Below are 16,992 nucleotides of genomic sequence, written 5' to 3'. Positions count from 1 at the left end.
TTGCTGACTTCCATGTTTAACTGCAGAAATTGCTGTCTAATTTACTTCATAACGTTAAGTGCTGATAGCCCCATCATTATTCTTACTGCAAAATATGTGTGTGTATATGTGTATATATATATAATATAATCGGAATTTTATCAACAATTCTCCTATGCAGTACCTTATCAAACACCTTTTAGAAATTCATACATACATCTGAACAAATTGATGTGATTTTAAGTAGCAAAGGAGAAAGACTTTACGAAATACTAAAAATGGTTCTATTCACAAAGTATTAATCCAGCTTTTTACTTTTTCAGACGCTATGTATTTCCGGAATGTTGTTTTTATTTAAGATTTAATTTTCACTAGTTTTCTATCCATATTACTGGTAATGTTGACAAATACAGCACAGCCTATATACAAGTTCTAACAGCAAATGATGGATGATATATCTAGCTGGTGCCAGTTAGTTTATAAAAATTGTGGAAAGATGAAGGATAGATTGAGTCTTTCCTTAAGGTTAATTGATCTTTGGTCTATAGTACATAGAGGTTATACTGCAGGTTTTCATCATCTTAAAAGTTGAAAAGCACTCAATACAGTCGACTTCTGCAGAACTAGAATGTGCTAGAGATGAAAAAAAGTGAACATTCTAATCTTCAAAAGTAACATCAAGACCATTTCCTCACTGAGAAAAGACACTATATACCTAGTCATTACCACAGATTTTCTCACTTTAAAAAAAAAATCACAAATACATTTAAAAATTGAAATACATCCAATAACGACAACAGTGGATTGAATAATAAAGAATGAAAACAAGTATTTCAAATGTCAGTACCCCACAATTAGTGCAGAATTAATTTGACATGTGGGCAAGAACTAAAGAAACGTATCTGTTATGATGGTATCTACATTTTCAGAGAGAAAATGATGCATCATATAGTCTGCTATTAACACTGAATTTTCAACATCAGTGTTGGACTGGGGATTTGAAAAGCGCAAGAATCAAATGCAGTGGAATTCTGCTGGTGTCACTCTGATTCCTAGAACACAAATACAACCAATACTGCCTTTAATATGTCATCTCAAGGTCATTCTCATTTACACTAGCCTCAGTAAAATAAAGGCAAAGGCTGCCTTTTACTCGCTTTACATAAAAAACACAACCCATTACCAACCAACAGAAAACATCGTCAGTAGAGGGGAAATCAGTGAATTGTGTGCCACATGAGTATTTTAAAAGATGGAAAAGCACAAAAAGGAGTGGTGCCTCCTCAATCTACATAGCAGTGCAAGCAGGCAAGATAACTCGTCACAGTTAACAGCATCACTAATGTAACATCAGCAGTCCCCAGAATCTGAACCAAGTGTGGGAATAAGTTCAAGAAACTGTAATGCTTCTAATGTAAATACTGAAGTATCTTAACATTCTGTTGAAATATTTTTTGAATTATACACTAAGGAAAGCAAAAGTTAAAAAGAAAATTCTCCAACTATGGGGAACTGCTGTTTTACAATAGGAAACAAAGATTCAGACAAATACAATCTAGATGCTTTACTGTCGTATTCCTAAGTATCCACAAACTGGCAGTGACATAAATTTATACAAAGAGTTTCTGTACAAGAACAACAATTCTATACATTGCAGACCATTAGAAAGAATCAATTTTTTTGTATGCAACCATACTATTCACTTTGTGTATGGTGGTGGTGAAAGATCGCAAGCGAACTTCTTCGGAGTTGTTAATAAACTGTGGCCCTGATTCTTCCCATTTTTCTGGTACCTCCAGGTCTTTGTCTGTGTATATCAGAAGATCAAAAGAACCTGAAAAAAAAAACAATGGGCTATATTGAAATGAAGATGGATTGGCAATACAGTCACAAGATAAATAGAGGAGTAAAGTTATTCACCCATCCAGAACGGTCCTAAAGATCCCTATTGCAGCTTTCTTTTATATATGTTACAGTCAAGTGAGGAGGGGTCAAAGGGCTTCCCTCTTTTCCCTCTACTTGTTTGACCACAGCTGGTTTAATTCTTAAAGTGGATGTATTGGCCAATTCAGTAGGTGTTTGATTACTTACTTGCTGTGAACAAAAACCAGACAGGTTTTCTTGAGTTTAACAGATAAAGAGGTTAACTTTATTGTACCTAAACCGAACTAATAATACACACACACTAGAGGTTTACACACACACACACAAATAGGTTACAGAGTGGGGAACAGTAGATTGGTCGAGTTAGAGTCCATAAAAAGGGGTATACTGTCTGTGGGGTTTGGTGATTTGGCTGGCTTCTAGTTGAATTCAGTAGTCCTGAGGCTTTTTGTTTGAAGAGGTAGATGATTAGTTCGGTGGATCGCTTGGGGAACAGCGATGTGGATGATTTCCTCCAACGAAGTTTCTGATTGTAGCTGGAGTATGCAAAGGTGGTCAGTCAACAGGCAGGATTTGAAAGCTTTCAAGCTAGAATGGAGAGAAAAAGAAAAAGAGAAAGCAAGCAAGAGAGCGAGAGAGACCCCCACTCGGGTCTGCACGTATTAGAGTCCAGAATCTTCCCTTTCTTCTACTGCAAAGACACGAGCTTAAAACCACAGATGGGAGGGGCTTGTCACATGACAGTCACTGAATAATTCAAACATAGCAGTCAGCAGTATTTCCCTCTTGCTAAAAACAACAGGTAGTTCCCTTAAACTTCCTGGGCCTTGGCTCTTGCTGGGAAATGAGCAGACATTTTGTCTCCACCTCACAAGCTTTGCAATATAGGATAGTGTTGCAAATTAGGTTACCATCCTAAACTGCCAGCAAAGCTATCTTTTTTTATCAGTTCTTTTAAAATTTCTTCAAAAAAATATAAATTCAGATCTCCAGTCAGTGCATTAAAGAAAATTATCACTCAACAAAGCAAGATGGCGTGACAATATACACAAGTGATTCCAGGATTTTACTCTCCACTATTCTATCTGCATATCCATTTCAAATATTGACCACTGAAGAAATTTGCTCATCCTAGTTCTGTAATTTCATGTGAAGTAGTTTTCCATATTTACCTTTTGTATACTATTTACTATCTTGTACATCACAACAAGACACCACTCAGATTCCCCCTTTCCAGGTTAAAAAGCCCAAGTCTCTTTAGTTTTTCTCCATACTCAGACCTTACAATACTAGCTAGGGCCCTTCATCAGATGAAACATACAGACCCGAAATGTTAACTCAGTTTCTTTCACCACAGAAGTTGACAGACCGGCTGAGTACTTCCAGCATTTTCTGGTTTTATTTATTTTCCGGCATCTGCAGTATTTTGTTTTGTTTTGACCAGACACAGGATTCAAGGTGCAATCTGACCAGGGTCCTAGAGTTGGAGGTCCGACAGCTGATACTTGGACTCAGATTTTAGTTATTAAGAACTCTAGGCCTCTTTCAACTTCATCACCATCCATGGAACGTGTATTGCCCATTTTTCCTTCCTAAGTGATACTAACTTCTCTACAGATCCAAACACAAAGAAAACCAAACCATAAACCCCCAACAAGTCGAAGCATCAACCATTAACATTAATAAATTGACAAGGAACAAACAGCAAGTTTCACAGTAACCAATTACCTGCATGCTTAATCAACTGTGTGATAACTGGTACTAATTATTTTAGGTTAGGTGCTTTTCAGAACTGCTGGAACAAAATAATTTAAATCAAACAACAGTTGCTGGATAAGACAATTCCCACACCCCATGATTTCTGAAACAACTTTTTTTCCCTGATGGTATTATGTTGACATACTGTTAATACAATTTATTAATCCATCTGGGAAAACCATCCCTCAAAAGTACAGTACTTTTGCTCAGAAAAAGAAATGCAGTTAGCCTTTAGACCTCTGAATTATCCAAGATTGTTCCAATGCCCTATCAATGTTGAAGTCTTCAAAGACCTACTGCAACAAAGGAAGAAGGTCTTCTACAATTCAGATGCAAGTTTTATAGTTTTTCGCTAATTTTTGAGCCAGGGCTACTAAATATATTTTAACGTGGAACCAGGAAGTGAGTTCCATATTTCAGCTGCCACTGTGGGTCATTGGTGTGTGAAAAATGAGCACTTGCATATTGGAAGGGGAAGGTGGTATAGAATAAGTAGCTATATTAAAACTGTAAGACTAGTAGTTTTTAGAAAAGTGCTCTCATTTGTTCTGAGTGTACTGAAATAGCCCTTCTCTCACTGGACAGCAAGCAGAAATAGAGCAATGCTGAAACCCAGCTCAGACAACATTCCACAGCCTACAGGAGCAGGTTCTGTTGAGGGGCAGAGTGGGGGTTGGGGGGCCAGATATATCAAACTTGGAACAGAAACAAAGCATAGAATGAAATCCCAAACATCTAAGCTTAAACTAATAGAGCTCACAGAAAAAAAAGTTGCATCGGTCAGATTACACATAACATAAACTGTATCATGGAGGGCAGGATATAAACTGATTCTTTGGAAATTCCCCACATGGCAGGGTGCTGACCTCACCTGTGTTATCTGGAAAAGAGACCAAGTACACACTAGGCATTATCCTACAGAACAATAATGAGCAACAATCACAGAACACTACTTTCATTCAGCCCCTAGCAGCTAGTTATAGTACAGAAATTAACAGATCTGGAAGCAGGTTGGTTGCCAGTCATCTTGGCCTAGGAATTGGTGTGGTGTAGAGGGGACCAGAAAGGGATGAAAAACAAATTCACTGATGACACGTTTCAACATTTTATAAGATGCCAAGAAAAAAAGATTCACTTACACGCAGTATCTAGCAAAGGCAAGAAAGTCACCGTTGCAGTGATCTGTCTAATGACGGACCGGATTTCATCTTGAATCGCTTTCTCAGATTTCTCCCTCGCTTGGCTGCAATGAGACAATTGAAAGCAATGCATCAGGCGAACAACAATCAGTATCAATATTTCTGGTCTTTATTTGAGTAATTAATAAAAACTGAAGCTTTCTGAAACCGCACATGCATTGCAAATCTTAAAATGGGAATACTTTGATGAGGTTAACTTGGAGCCAACACTCCCTTGCATCTCGATATATACTTTGTTTCCCTTTCATCTCCTGGATTGCTGATCGTGGCTAGCTCACAGACTGCGGCACAAAGTTATTAAGCTCACAAGTTGACACCAAAACAGACTCCAATATTAGAAATATAAACCAGCTCAGATATCAGTACCAACTTTGGTACTGCAACTGTAACATAATACAAAAACAAATGAAAGAATTTTTAAATATTTATTCTGCTCGGCAGCATCCCTATTACCATTTCCCATTCTTTTAATATATTTCGAACTAACTAAAGCCTATTCTCGCATTCCTGAGTTTATCTTACGAAAAAAATATTTGTTATTGTGCCTGTGGGAAGCCACTGTCCATTTTGGAGAGGGGACTTGCGCTTGTAAAAACTGGCCTCAGACTGACAGAACACTTCCCAAGGATGTTTTTTTCAGCCAAAGCTCAGAAGTCAAAGTTGCTGTGGTTGTTACATAGAGCATGTTGACTTTTAACATTTTTTCAAGCAAAGTGTTCCTTATGTTGAACAGTCTTCTCAGTGGCCCCAGCACCTAAATTGCAACCACAGACAGTTCAATCGGCATCACTCCATCTTCTTAGATGCATTTCATTTTTCCTCTTACATAAGGATTTTCTCCATCTTTCCTTCACTTACTATTTTGCTTTCATTATCCCATGTCTTCATAACCCTCTAAGACGCAGGGCGGCACAGTGGCGCAGTGGTTAGCACCGCAGCCTCGCAGCTCCAGCGACCCGGGTTCAATTCTGGGTACTGCCTGTGTGGAGTTTGCAAGTTCTCCCTGTGTCTGTGTGGGTTTCCTCCTGGTGCTCCGGTTTCCTCCCACAAGCCAAAAGACTTGCAGGTTGGTAGGTAAATTGGCCATTATAAATTGTCCCTAGTATAGGTAGGTGGTAGGGAAATATAGGGACAGGCGGGGATGTGGTAGGATTAGTATAAATGGGTGGTTGATGGTCGGCACAGACTCGGTGGGCCGAAGGGCCTGTTTCTGTGCTGTATCGCTAAAACTAAAAACTCATTAGCGCTCAAAGTTTTCTTAAAACAAACTCAAATTTATACATTTTCTCATTTTTGGTCACATACAACCACAGAACAATTACAGCACAAAAGGCCATTCAGCCCATCGCGGCCATGCTGGCCGAGAAAACTAGCCGCCCAATCTGATCCCACTTTCCAGCACCTGGTCCATAGCCTCGCAGATTACAGCACTTCAGGTACATGTCCAGGTACCTTTTAAAATAAGAGGGTTTCTGCCTCCACCACCGTTCCTGGCAGTGAATTCCAGACAGTCACCATTCTGTGGGTGAAAAAGGTTTTTCCTCATGTCCCCTCTAATCCTTCTACCAATCACCTTAAATCTGTGCCCCCTGTTAATTGACCTCCCCACCAGGGGAAACAGGTCCTTCCTATCCACTCTATCTAGGCCCCTCATAATTCAGTGCATCTCAATTAAGTCTCCCTTGAGCCTCCTCAGTTCCACAGAAAACAACCCTAGCCTATCCAATCTTTCCTCACAGCTGCAACTTTCAAGCCCTGGCAACATTATTGTAAATCTCCTCTGTACTCTCTCCAGAGCAATTATGTCCCTTCTGTAAAGTCGTGACCAGAACTGTACATAATACTCCAGCTGTGGTCTAACCAGTGTTTTATACAGTTCCATCATCACATCCCTGCTTTTGTATTCAATACCTCGGCCAATAAAGGAAAGCAATCTATATGCCTTCTTCACTACTCTGTCTACCTGTCCTGATACCTTCAGGGACCTGGGGACATACACTCCAAGGTCTCTCACTTCTTCTACCCCTCTCAATATCCTCCCGTTTACTGTGTATTCCCTCGCTTTATTCGCCCTCCCCAAATGCATTACCTCACACTTCTCTGGATTGAATTCTATTTGCCACTTTACCGCCCACTCAACCAAACCATTGATATCATTCTGGAGTCTACAGCTATCCTCTTCACTATTAACTACACAGCCAATTTTTGTGTCATCAGCAAATTTCCCAATCATGCCTCTCACATTTAAGTGCAAATCATTAAGACATACCTCAAAGAGCAAGGGACCCAACACTGAGACCTGTGGAATGCCACTGGAAACAGCTTTCCAATTGCAAAACATCTGTCGACTACTACCCTTTGTTTCCTGTCCATGAGCCAATTCTGGAGCCAACCTGCCACATTCCCCTGTATCCCATGGGCTTTCATTTTACTGACCAGTCTGCCATGCAGGACATACCCACAAATTAGGAGGAGTAGGCCACTCGATCCCTCGAGCCTGCTCCGCCATTCAATAAGTTCATAGCTGAACTGTTTACTCCACATTTTCACCAACCCCTGATAACCTTTCACCCCCTTGCTCATGAAGAATCTAGCTACCTCTGCCTTAAAAATATTCAGACTCTGCTTTCACCGCCTTTTGAGGAAGACTCACGATCCTCAGAGAAAAAAAATTTCTCCTCATCTCTATCTAAAAATAAGGGATTGCCCATTTAAAACAGTGACCCCTAGTTCTAGATTCTCCCACAAGGGGAAACATCCTTTCCACATCCATCCTGTCAAGACCCCTCAGGATCTCACATGTTTCAATCAAGTAGCCACTTACTCTTCCAAATTCCAGCGGATACAAGCCAAGCCTGTCCAATCTTTCCTCATAAGACAGCCTGCCCATTCCAGGTATTAGTCTAGTAAACCTTCTCTGAACTGCCTCCAATGCATTTACATTCTTCCTTAAATAAGGAGACCAGTACTGTACACAGTACTCCAGATGTGGTCTCACCAATGCCCTGTGTAGCTGAAGCATAATCTCCCTACTTTTGTATTCAATTCCCCTCGTGATAAATTATAACATTTTATTAACTTTCCTAATTACGTGCTGTACCTGCATACTAACCTTTTGCAATTCATGCACTAGGACACCCAGATCCCTCTGCATGTCACAGCTCTGCGATCTCTCACCATTTAGATAATATGCTTCTTTTTTATTCTCCCTACCAAAGTGGACAACTTCACACTTTCCCACATTATACTCCAAACTTGACCTTGTCAAATGCCTACTAAAATCTATGTAGACCACATTCACTGCACTACCCTCATCAATCCTCCCTGTCACTTCCTCAAAAAACTCAATCAAGTTAGCAAGACACAACCTTCCCCTAACAAATCCATGCTGACGATCCCTGATTAATCCATGCCTTTCTAAGTGGCAGTTTATCCTGTCCCGCAGAATTGATTCTAACAATTTACCCACCAAGGTCAAACTGACTGCCCTACAATTATTTGGCCTATCTCTCGCACCCTTTTGAAACAATGGTACAACATTCGCAAACCTCCAATCATATGGTACTTCGCCTGTATCTAATGAGGGGATTTGAAGATGATCCTCACTTCTGAGGACCCAATCACCAATAAGATTATACCTGAATTATTCCTGGTCTCCCTTATAACCCAAATTCCCCTGCCTTCTTCCAACTGCACTAACTTCACCACCTTCCCCAAGAAAAAGCCTCCCAGATCCATTATGAATTCACTGAAACTCCACTCATCGTGACCTCTACTACCTAAACACTCTTCAGACAAATCCCTTCAGCTTGGCTTCCATCCTGCTCACAAAAATGACATCATCTGTTATGCCGATGGACTATCTCTTTGTCCTCCTCAATCTAACCTCTCCATTGTTTGAACCACGTCACCCTCCTACATTGTTCCATTCGTAATTGTCCTAAGCAGACAGCACATTTCCAGGTGTGGTTTCTCCTTCAGTCTCCAAAGATATCTCTGGAGAATCACCAGTTTTATAGCCTTGAAAGATAACTGGGGTGACCTCATAGACATAGGTACGGTAATAAACTGCATGGAAAGGTAAAGCTGGGAACTAAACTGAGAACAGGATAAAAGGAATCATATTCAATCTTGTAAAAGATAAATTTAGGACCAAAATCACTAAGTCCTTCCTCAATAAGGACAACCAATACACAGAATGGGTGGAGCAATGTCAGCAAAAGCCTGGAACTGTTTAAGAAACTACTGGATCTTGATGGAGAAGGGGAACTGTATGGTTAATCAAGATATATGAGCCAAGGAGGGCCAAATTGAGTCCTCATCCTTTACCTTGTAAAAATTACCAACAGCCTGACCAACAGCTTCAAAACTGGTACATTACCACCAAATTCCTTCTGGTGGTGCTGCTGAGCTATTACAAAATAATGGTATGCACCACAAACAGGAAACATGTAGTACACTAACCCCAAGCCTACTGGGATCTTTACAACCTTTTGTTTGTCCATACATTATAGAATATTTTGGCAAGCACAATAGTAGGAAAAACCAGCTACATTGAATTTGTGGATTGATAGCACAAAATATTTACACTGTCCAAAAAAGGCAGTCAGCGACAACTCTATTCAAACAATTCAGTTGAAATGTAAAGAGGAATTACACACGATGCATTAACCGGTCTTTTCTCTGTATGGGTGCTACCAAGCCAGCTGGGTTTCCAGCATTCCTACTTTGTTCTAAATATTAATAATTTGGAAACAATATCTTGGAAAGTTCAAACATTTCTTTTACATTGGTATCCACATTTATGAAAACAATAAAAACTGATAAAAACAAATTTAAAAGAAAGAAAAGATCTACATCCAAATAGAGCCTTTCACACCTTCAGGATGCCCAAAAGTGCATGAGCGCCACTGAATTATAGACATTTTACAGATAAATACAGCAGTTAATTTGCCCGTGGCATATGAAATGAAAATCCAATTAATCTGGTTCAGGGATGATTGTTGACCAGGACACAAGAACTAATAAAAAGGGAAAAATACTGCAGATGCTGGAAATCTGAAATAAAAACAGAAAATGCTGGAAATACTCAGCAGGTCTGGCAGCATCTGTGGAGAGAGGAACAGAGTTAATGTTTCAGGTGAACGACCTTCATCATATCAACCTGAAACATTAACTCTGTTTCTCTCTCCAAAGATGCTGCCAGACTTGCTGAGTGTTTCCAGCATTTTGTTTTTCTTACACCAGAAATACTCCCTGCTCTTCTTGGAAAAAGTTCCATTGAATTCATTCCAAACACCTGAACAGATAGATTGGGCACTTCCAATATGAAGCACTCCCTCGGTACTGCAGTGAACTGTCATCCCCAATAATGTGCTCAAGTGCTGCAGTGGGACTTGAACCCTTAACCTTCTGACTTGAAGGCACTGAGCCAAGCTAACATTTAAGCTAAGCTGTCACAGATGTAATCATTTTTAAAATTGCTTCTTAATTCTTAAACAACAAACACTTCTGGCAAAGACAATGAAGTCTGACTACAAGTAACCCTCTTTCTTAGATTAATTATAAAATCATTAGTCCACAGGAACAGATTAACAAATAGTCAACTGCAGCACTATATTAGTTCCAGTGTGCAAGTCTATTAAAGCCTGGGTCACTCGGCTCCAGACCTCATTACAGCCTTGGTCCAAACATGGACACAAGAGCTGAATTTCAGGGGAGTTGAGAGTGACTGTCCTCAACATCAAGGCAGCAATTGTCCGAGTGTGGCATCAAGGAGCCCAAGCAAAATTGAAGTCAATGGGAACCAAGGGGAAAACTCTCCACTGGTTGGAGTCATACCTAGCACAAAGAAAGATGTTTGGGGTAGTCAAAGGACAATTATCTCAGCCCTAGAACAGCGCTGCAGGAGTTCCTCAGGGTAGTGTCCTCGGCCCAACCATCTTCAGCTGCTTCATCAATGACCTTCCTTCCATTATAAGGTCAGACATGGGGATGTTTGCTGATAATTGCACAGTGTTCAGTATCAAATTGCAACTCCTCAGATAGTGAAGCAGTCCATGCCTGCAAGCAGCAAGACCTGCACAACATTCAGGCTTGGGCTGATAAGTGGCAAGTAACATTCACACCACCCAAGTGCCAGGCAATGGCCATCTCCTGCAACAGAGAATTTAACCATCTCCCCTTGATGTTCAATGGAATTACCATCATTGAATCCTCCAACATTAATATTCTGGGGGTTACCATTGACCAGAAACTTCACTGGAGCAGCCATATAAATATTGTAGCTACAAATGCAGGTCAGAGGCTGGAAATTCTGTGGCAAGTAGCACATCCCCTGACTCCCAAAGCCTGTCCACCATCTACAAGGCACAAGTCAAGAGTGTGACGGAATACTCCCCACGTGCCTGATGAGTACAGCTCCAACAACACTCAAGAAGCTTGACACCATCTAGGACAAAGCAGCCTGCTTGATCAGCTTAAATATTCACTCACTCCACCACCAGTGCACAGTGGCAGCAGTGTGTACCATCTACAAGATACACTACAGCAACTTGCCAAGGCTCCTTAGAAAACACCTTCCAAACCCATGGCCGTTACCACCTAGAAGAACAAGGGCAGCAGACAGATGGGAACACTACCATGCAAGTTCACTTCCAAGTCACACAATCCTGACTTGGTACTATATCACCATTCCTGCAGGGAGGAAATTCCACCTTAAAGCTGTCAACCTTACCCAAAAATATTTCAACTGATTCAAATTTACAGCAGGAAAACTTCCAGAATAGCTTGCAGGATGCATTTTCTTCCTTTTCCCACATCTTTGGAAGCATATCTTTTGCTAAAAACAAGTTATGATACAAAATTTGCACAAGTTTTCCACAGTTTAGACATAAATATTACTAACTCTCATAATTCTCAATTAAGAGAGAATTATCGTGGGCTTTTTAGTTACATCAAGTCTTCAGTCATATACATTCATAGCTGTGGAACTGTTGTTTCTTTATAATTAACTGTCAATTATCACACCAAAACTCAGTGATATCATAATTATTAGCCCTTCAATATGGATATAATGGCTTAGGATTGTGCAGCCAGTGACAAAGCAAGGGTGTTCATCAGCGACCTCAAAGAAAGCTTCCCACAAAGATCTACCGATCCCTGCGACAGAAATTTCCCCTTTCCCCACGGTAGTTTAAATCTGGCACCAAATCCAGGGGATGTCGTGGCAAGCGTCAGCGGTTATTTCACCAAGCAGGTAGACAACCAAACTGAAGTATTCACACACAGCAAATCAAGTTAAAAGCACTTAAAACCCTTCACTTTTAATTTAAATTTTCAAACAGCAAAATAAACATTTGACTACAAGATACAAGCTAAAATAGACTTTTAAAGAAAAAAATCACATTAAGAATGTGGAATTTTTTAAATTAGAGAGAAATTTGACATACCACAAATACAAAATGTGCTTTTCAGGGCCAGTAAGGGTGTTTAGTAGTAATTACAAAGTCTATATGCCATTAAAAACCCAGCCACGCCTCATTCAAGGCGTAACTTTTCCTAGGGCTTTTATAGTGAAACTAACAGCATTAGGGTGCAACTTTTCGTCAATTCATGATTGCAAAGGATGTAGCAGTCTGTGGGAACCTCTGCAGCGCACCCTGTGCAGGAGCGCAGACTCACAGTAACGTATTGATTTCTGTGTTATTTTGTGCATGTCCGAACTCCCAAAGTTGCTGCCAGCTTTGGTGGAGTAATGATGGTCACTGACAATTTCGCTGTCATTACCACAGCAAAACTTTGAGTCATGTATAAACCACATGCAGCATAATACCTAGTACTGGATAAGGAGAGGACTGGAATTAACGTAAAAACAAAGGAGTAATACGAGGCAGACTCTCTTACACCTTATATGATGCTGGTGTGGCATCATCGTTTTGACTAGCATTTAATTTCAATACAAATTTGAATCCATAGCACAACTACCCCAAAAAATAAGTGATTGAGACACTAATGGTGTACTAAAACAGTAGCCACTATGAAGATTCAGACAGATCTCCTCCTGAACCACAAAAACATCCATGGCACTCAGGCGAATAAGCAGGGCTGCAAGCATGAGTTCAGAACATACTTTGCTTTCCCCTCCCAAGTGCAAGCAGATACACAACTACTGCTGCCTCCTTTTGTATTTGATGCTCCCACTACTGCACCAGGCTACATTAAAAAAAAATGCAGGCAACGCAATAATTTCAGGAGATAACTAAGCTCAAGCAGTTTATGATGTCTGAAACCCAACATGAGATTTCATCCTTACTCTACTCTTTCCATTTTTGCCCATACAAGCATGATGCATAGTTTGAACAATTGCAGGATCATCCCATAAACCTAAAATTCAGAGGGTTTCAGCATGGGTTAAAAGTCATAGAGAGATACAGCACTGAAACAGGCCCTTTGGCCCACCGAGTCTGTGCTGACCATCAACCACCCATTTATACTAATCCTACATTAATCCCATATTTCCGACCACATCCCCACCTTCCCTCAATTCTCCTTCCACCTACCTACACTAGGGGAAATTTACAATGGCCGATTTACCTATCAACCTGCAAGTCTTTGGCTGTGGGAGGAAACCGGAGCACCCAGTGGAAACCCATGCGGTCACAGGAAGAACTTGCAAACTCCGCACAGGCAGGACCCAGAACTGAACCCGGGTCGCTGGATTTGTGAGGTTGCAGTGCTAACCACTGTGCCACCGTGCCGCTCCGGTGTATTAAAACAAAATACTCAACAGCAGTGTCAGCTGTGGCTCAGTTGATAGCACTGTCACCTTTGATTCAGAAGGTTGAGGATTGAAGTCCCACTCCAGAGATATTCAGCACCAAGTCCTGGCTGACATTTCAGTGAAGTACTGAGGGAGGTGCCCCATTTTCCCCCTCAGGGATTGAAGAGCAGGAAAGTCTTCTCCAGTGTCCTGGCCGATATTTATACCTCAATCAATATCACTGAAACAGATTATCTGGTAATTCATCTCATTGTTGTTTATGGGAACTTCCAGTGTGCAAAATGGCTGCTGTGCTTCCTACATTGCAGCAGTATCCACAGTTCAAAAGTACTTAACTGACTGTGAAGCTCTTTGGGATGTGAAAAGTGCTATATAAATGCAAGTTCTATCTTGTGGTTTCTATTTAGCACCTGTGCAGCCCCATAACTCTATAATATTGCAGAAGTTAGCAAGCTTGATCTACTGTAACAAGTAATCTTTGCACCAATCACCTGCCCCAATGTGTATTTTATTTGTGTAAAATATTCTATACAAGTAAAATATTAATTAATTTATTGCTTATGCAAAATTTAGGTATGGAGAGTTACACAGGAAGAGGAATAACTATGCACTCTTGCATATTTTTCTTCATCACTTCAAGACTTCAGCCTGGTGATCCAAATTCTGTCCATCTCATAAAAGGACATTTTCCTAGAGGTAGACAAATGAAGGGAGACAGAACTTTCCTTGCATTATGGGCGGCACAGTGGCGCAGTGGTTAGCAACGCAGCCTCACAGCTCCAGCAACCCGGGTTCAATTCTGGGTACTGCCTGTGTGGAGTTTGCAAGTTCTCCCTGTGTCTGCATGGGTTTTCGCCGGGTGCTCCGGTTTCCTCCCACCACCAAAAGACTTGCAGGTTGATAGGTAAATTGGCCACTGTAAATTGCCCCTAGTATAGGTAGGTGGTAGGGGAATAGAGGGACAGGTGGGGATGTGGTAGGAATATGGGATTAGTATAAATGGGTGGTTGATGGTCGGCACAGGCTCGGTGGGCCGAAGGGCCTGTTTCAGTGCTGTATCTCTAAATAAAAAAAATAAAATTACGGGAAAATTATTAAAAATGTGATCTATTTATTAGTGATAGTTTAAAAATTGACAGGATAGCAGCACATAGCGACACATTCAGAACATGAATGCCAGTGCTTTTACATTTGCCACTTCTGTGCATAAATATGTAACAAAGCATTACAAAAGAGTTCTGCTGGTTGCTTCTGGGAAGCATAAGTTAGTTTACAGATCACATTTATTGCATGATGTTCCACACACACACACACACACACACACACACACACACACACACACACACACACACACACACACACACACACACAGAGTTAAAAGGAAAAACAATCGTGAAAATTCAAGACAATGCCAATTTTTCACAAAAAGGAAAGTGATTAGCTTAAGACAGATCGAATGTTTTTGTATCAAAGATGGCTCAGGAGGTAACTGCCTTAACATGGTGCTTGGGATTTTTTTTGCTGCTTGGACTGGTACACAGTAGGTCTCAATGTCAATAGTTCTCAGCAATGCTTACCTATTTTCAGTCATGGTTTTATCACACTCAATGTCAAATTGCCATCTTTCCAGCACCTCATTAGTAACAATACTGTTGATGACCACCACAAGCCTTTGAACAAAGTGGTTACATAACCAATCTGAAACACAAATACAAACATTTTTAGGACAAGCCATGTTATAAGAAAGCAGTAAGTGAGATAATATACTTACAGACACACACCAAAAGAATCCAGTACCAATTTCTAATCTCCCGAACATTACCAGAATGAATTTTATATATTTTTTTTTAGAGATACAGCACTGAAACAGGCCCTTCGGCCCACCGAGTCTGTGCCGACCAACAACCATCCATTTATACTAACCCTACAGTAATCCCTTATTCCCTACCACCTACCTACACTAGGGGCAATTTACAACAGCCAATTTACCTGCAAAGTGATTGATGACAGCGCTACATCATCAGGATGCGCCGCGGTGCGCACACGGTCTCAGGCCCTCTGCGCATGCGCTGCGGTCCGGATGGCCAGGACCAGTTGGCGCATGCGCAGATGACGTCATCGCGTAACATCATCTTCCTCGGGGAACACGTCAGGTTGGCCTCTGCGCATGTGCAAACTGGTCCTGGCAAGCCGGACCACAGCGTATGCGCAGAGGGCCTGAGACCGTGTGCGCATGTGCGTCAATCTTCCGAAAGCTTCGGCGCGAGTTTTTGAAAATGGAAGGAGGAGAGGTTTCGTCGGGCATTTTATCTCAATTATTTAGTCATTTTGGACATTTGCTTCATTTTTATTAGACAGAGGAGATTGTTCCAAGGTAAGTTGCTCTGAAAATATTTACATTGTCTGGGGCACTGCATGTGCTCCAGTCCCTGTTGTTAAGTTGGTCTGAAAACATTTCAAGGGGGGGAAGGGAGGGAGGTCGGGGGGGGAGGGGGGAGCAGCGGAGCGGAAGGGGAGTGCCTTTTTCTGTGCATGCGCCATAAACACAAGGACTGGCTGATGAGATGGAGCCAATTAATTTGCCCAACAATTGCCCGGAAGCACCTTCGGATGGCGGTGGCCATGCGCTGTACATCAGTCGCGTGCCACAATCCATGGATCCTGAGCGTTTCACCCCCTGGACTAATGATCTGATGGACCATACATACGCCTGCCTGTTCAAAGCTCCACTTCCCCCACCTGCGGTACCCTCTCCTTGCTGTTCAATTACACAGACACCTGTTCCTGCACCCATCCAAGCAGTGCACGTGGACACACAGCCACATGTTTCCCCATCCGCCCTTGAAACAACATGCAGAGCCTGTGAGACTCCGCAATTGCCAGCTGCTGCCTGTCAAGCAGAGAAGGCGTCCAAAGGGGTCAAGCACTTGGGGAACATTCAGCAAGAAGAGACTGAGCACTAAAAGAAACAAGCATGCCGTGTCCAGTGGTAGCACAAATGTGAATGCTCTTGCTGCGTACACAACTGGTGAGGTGGGAGTGCAGGCACACCATTCTCCATCCTCAGTGTTGCTTTAAGGCAAAGGTAGATAAGAGTGAAAGAAATGGAAGATGATGCTGATAGTAGTAGGCAGGATTAAATGGGAATGATGGGAAGACGCACGAGTAGCATAACCACTAGCAGGGAACAGCTGGGCTCAATGGCCTGCTTTATGTTCATAGTCCAAAAAAAATGTGCTTCTTTTTCCAGCACCCTCACATCATTCATGTTTTCCCTGAGAGCAGCATTGAACCATCACGAGATAGGGGCAGTAACATCATCCTGCCTCCTACAGCTGAGGTGGGTACTATGTGATTCTGCAGAGCATAAAGCATGCGCAAGAGTAATTT

General features: G+C 41.5%; 1 protein-coding gene across 1 annotated transcript in view; it reads right to left on the bottom strand.

The window, feature by feature from the left end:
* Positions 1–312: 312 nt before the first annotated feature.
* mad2l1 (MAD2 mitotic arrest deficient-like 1 (yeast)) overlaps positions 313–16,992 on the bottom strand; it is a 36,493-nt gene continuing 19,813 nt past the window's right edge. Inside the window, exons 3-5 of the mRNA XM_068017223.1 lie at positions 15,180–15,300; positions 4,761–4,864; positions 313–1,813 (exon numbers count right to left, since the gene is read on the bottom strand). Coding sequence (XP_067873324.1) covers positions 1,641–1,813; positions 4,761–4,864; positions 15,180–15,300 — 398 coding nt within the window. The 3' untranslated portion in view covers positions 313–1,640. The remainder of the gene's footprint in view (positions 1,814–4,760; positions 4,865–15,179; positions 15,301–16,992) is intronic.

Source organism: Heterodontus francisci, chromosome 1 (assembly GCF_036365525.1).
Source record: "Heterodontus francisci isolate sHetFra1 chromosome 1, sHetFra1.hap1, whole genome shotgun sequence".
Lineage (NCBI taxonomy): Eukaryota > Metazoa > Chordata > Chondrichthyes > Heterodontiformes > Heterodontidae > Heterodontus > Heterodontus francisci.
The sequence above is the reverse complement of the archived record's forward strand: the minus strand, read 5'-3'. Positions and strand labels throughout refer to the sequence as shown.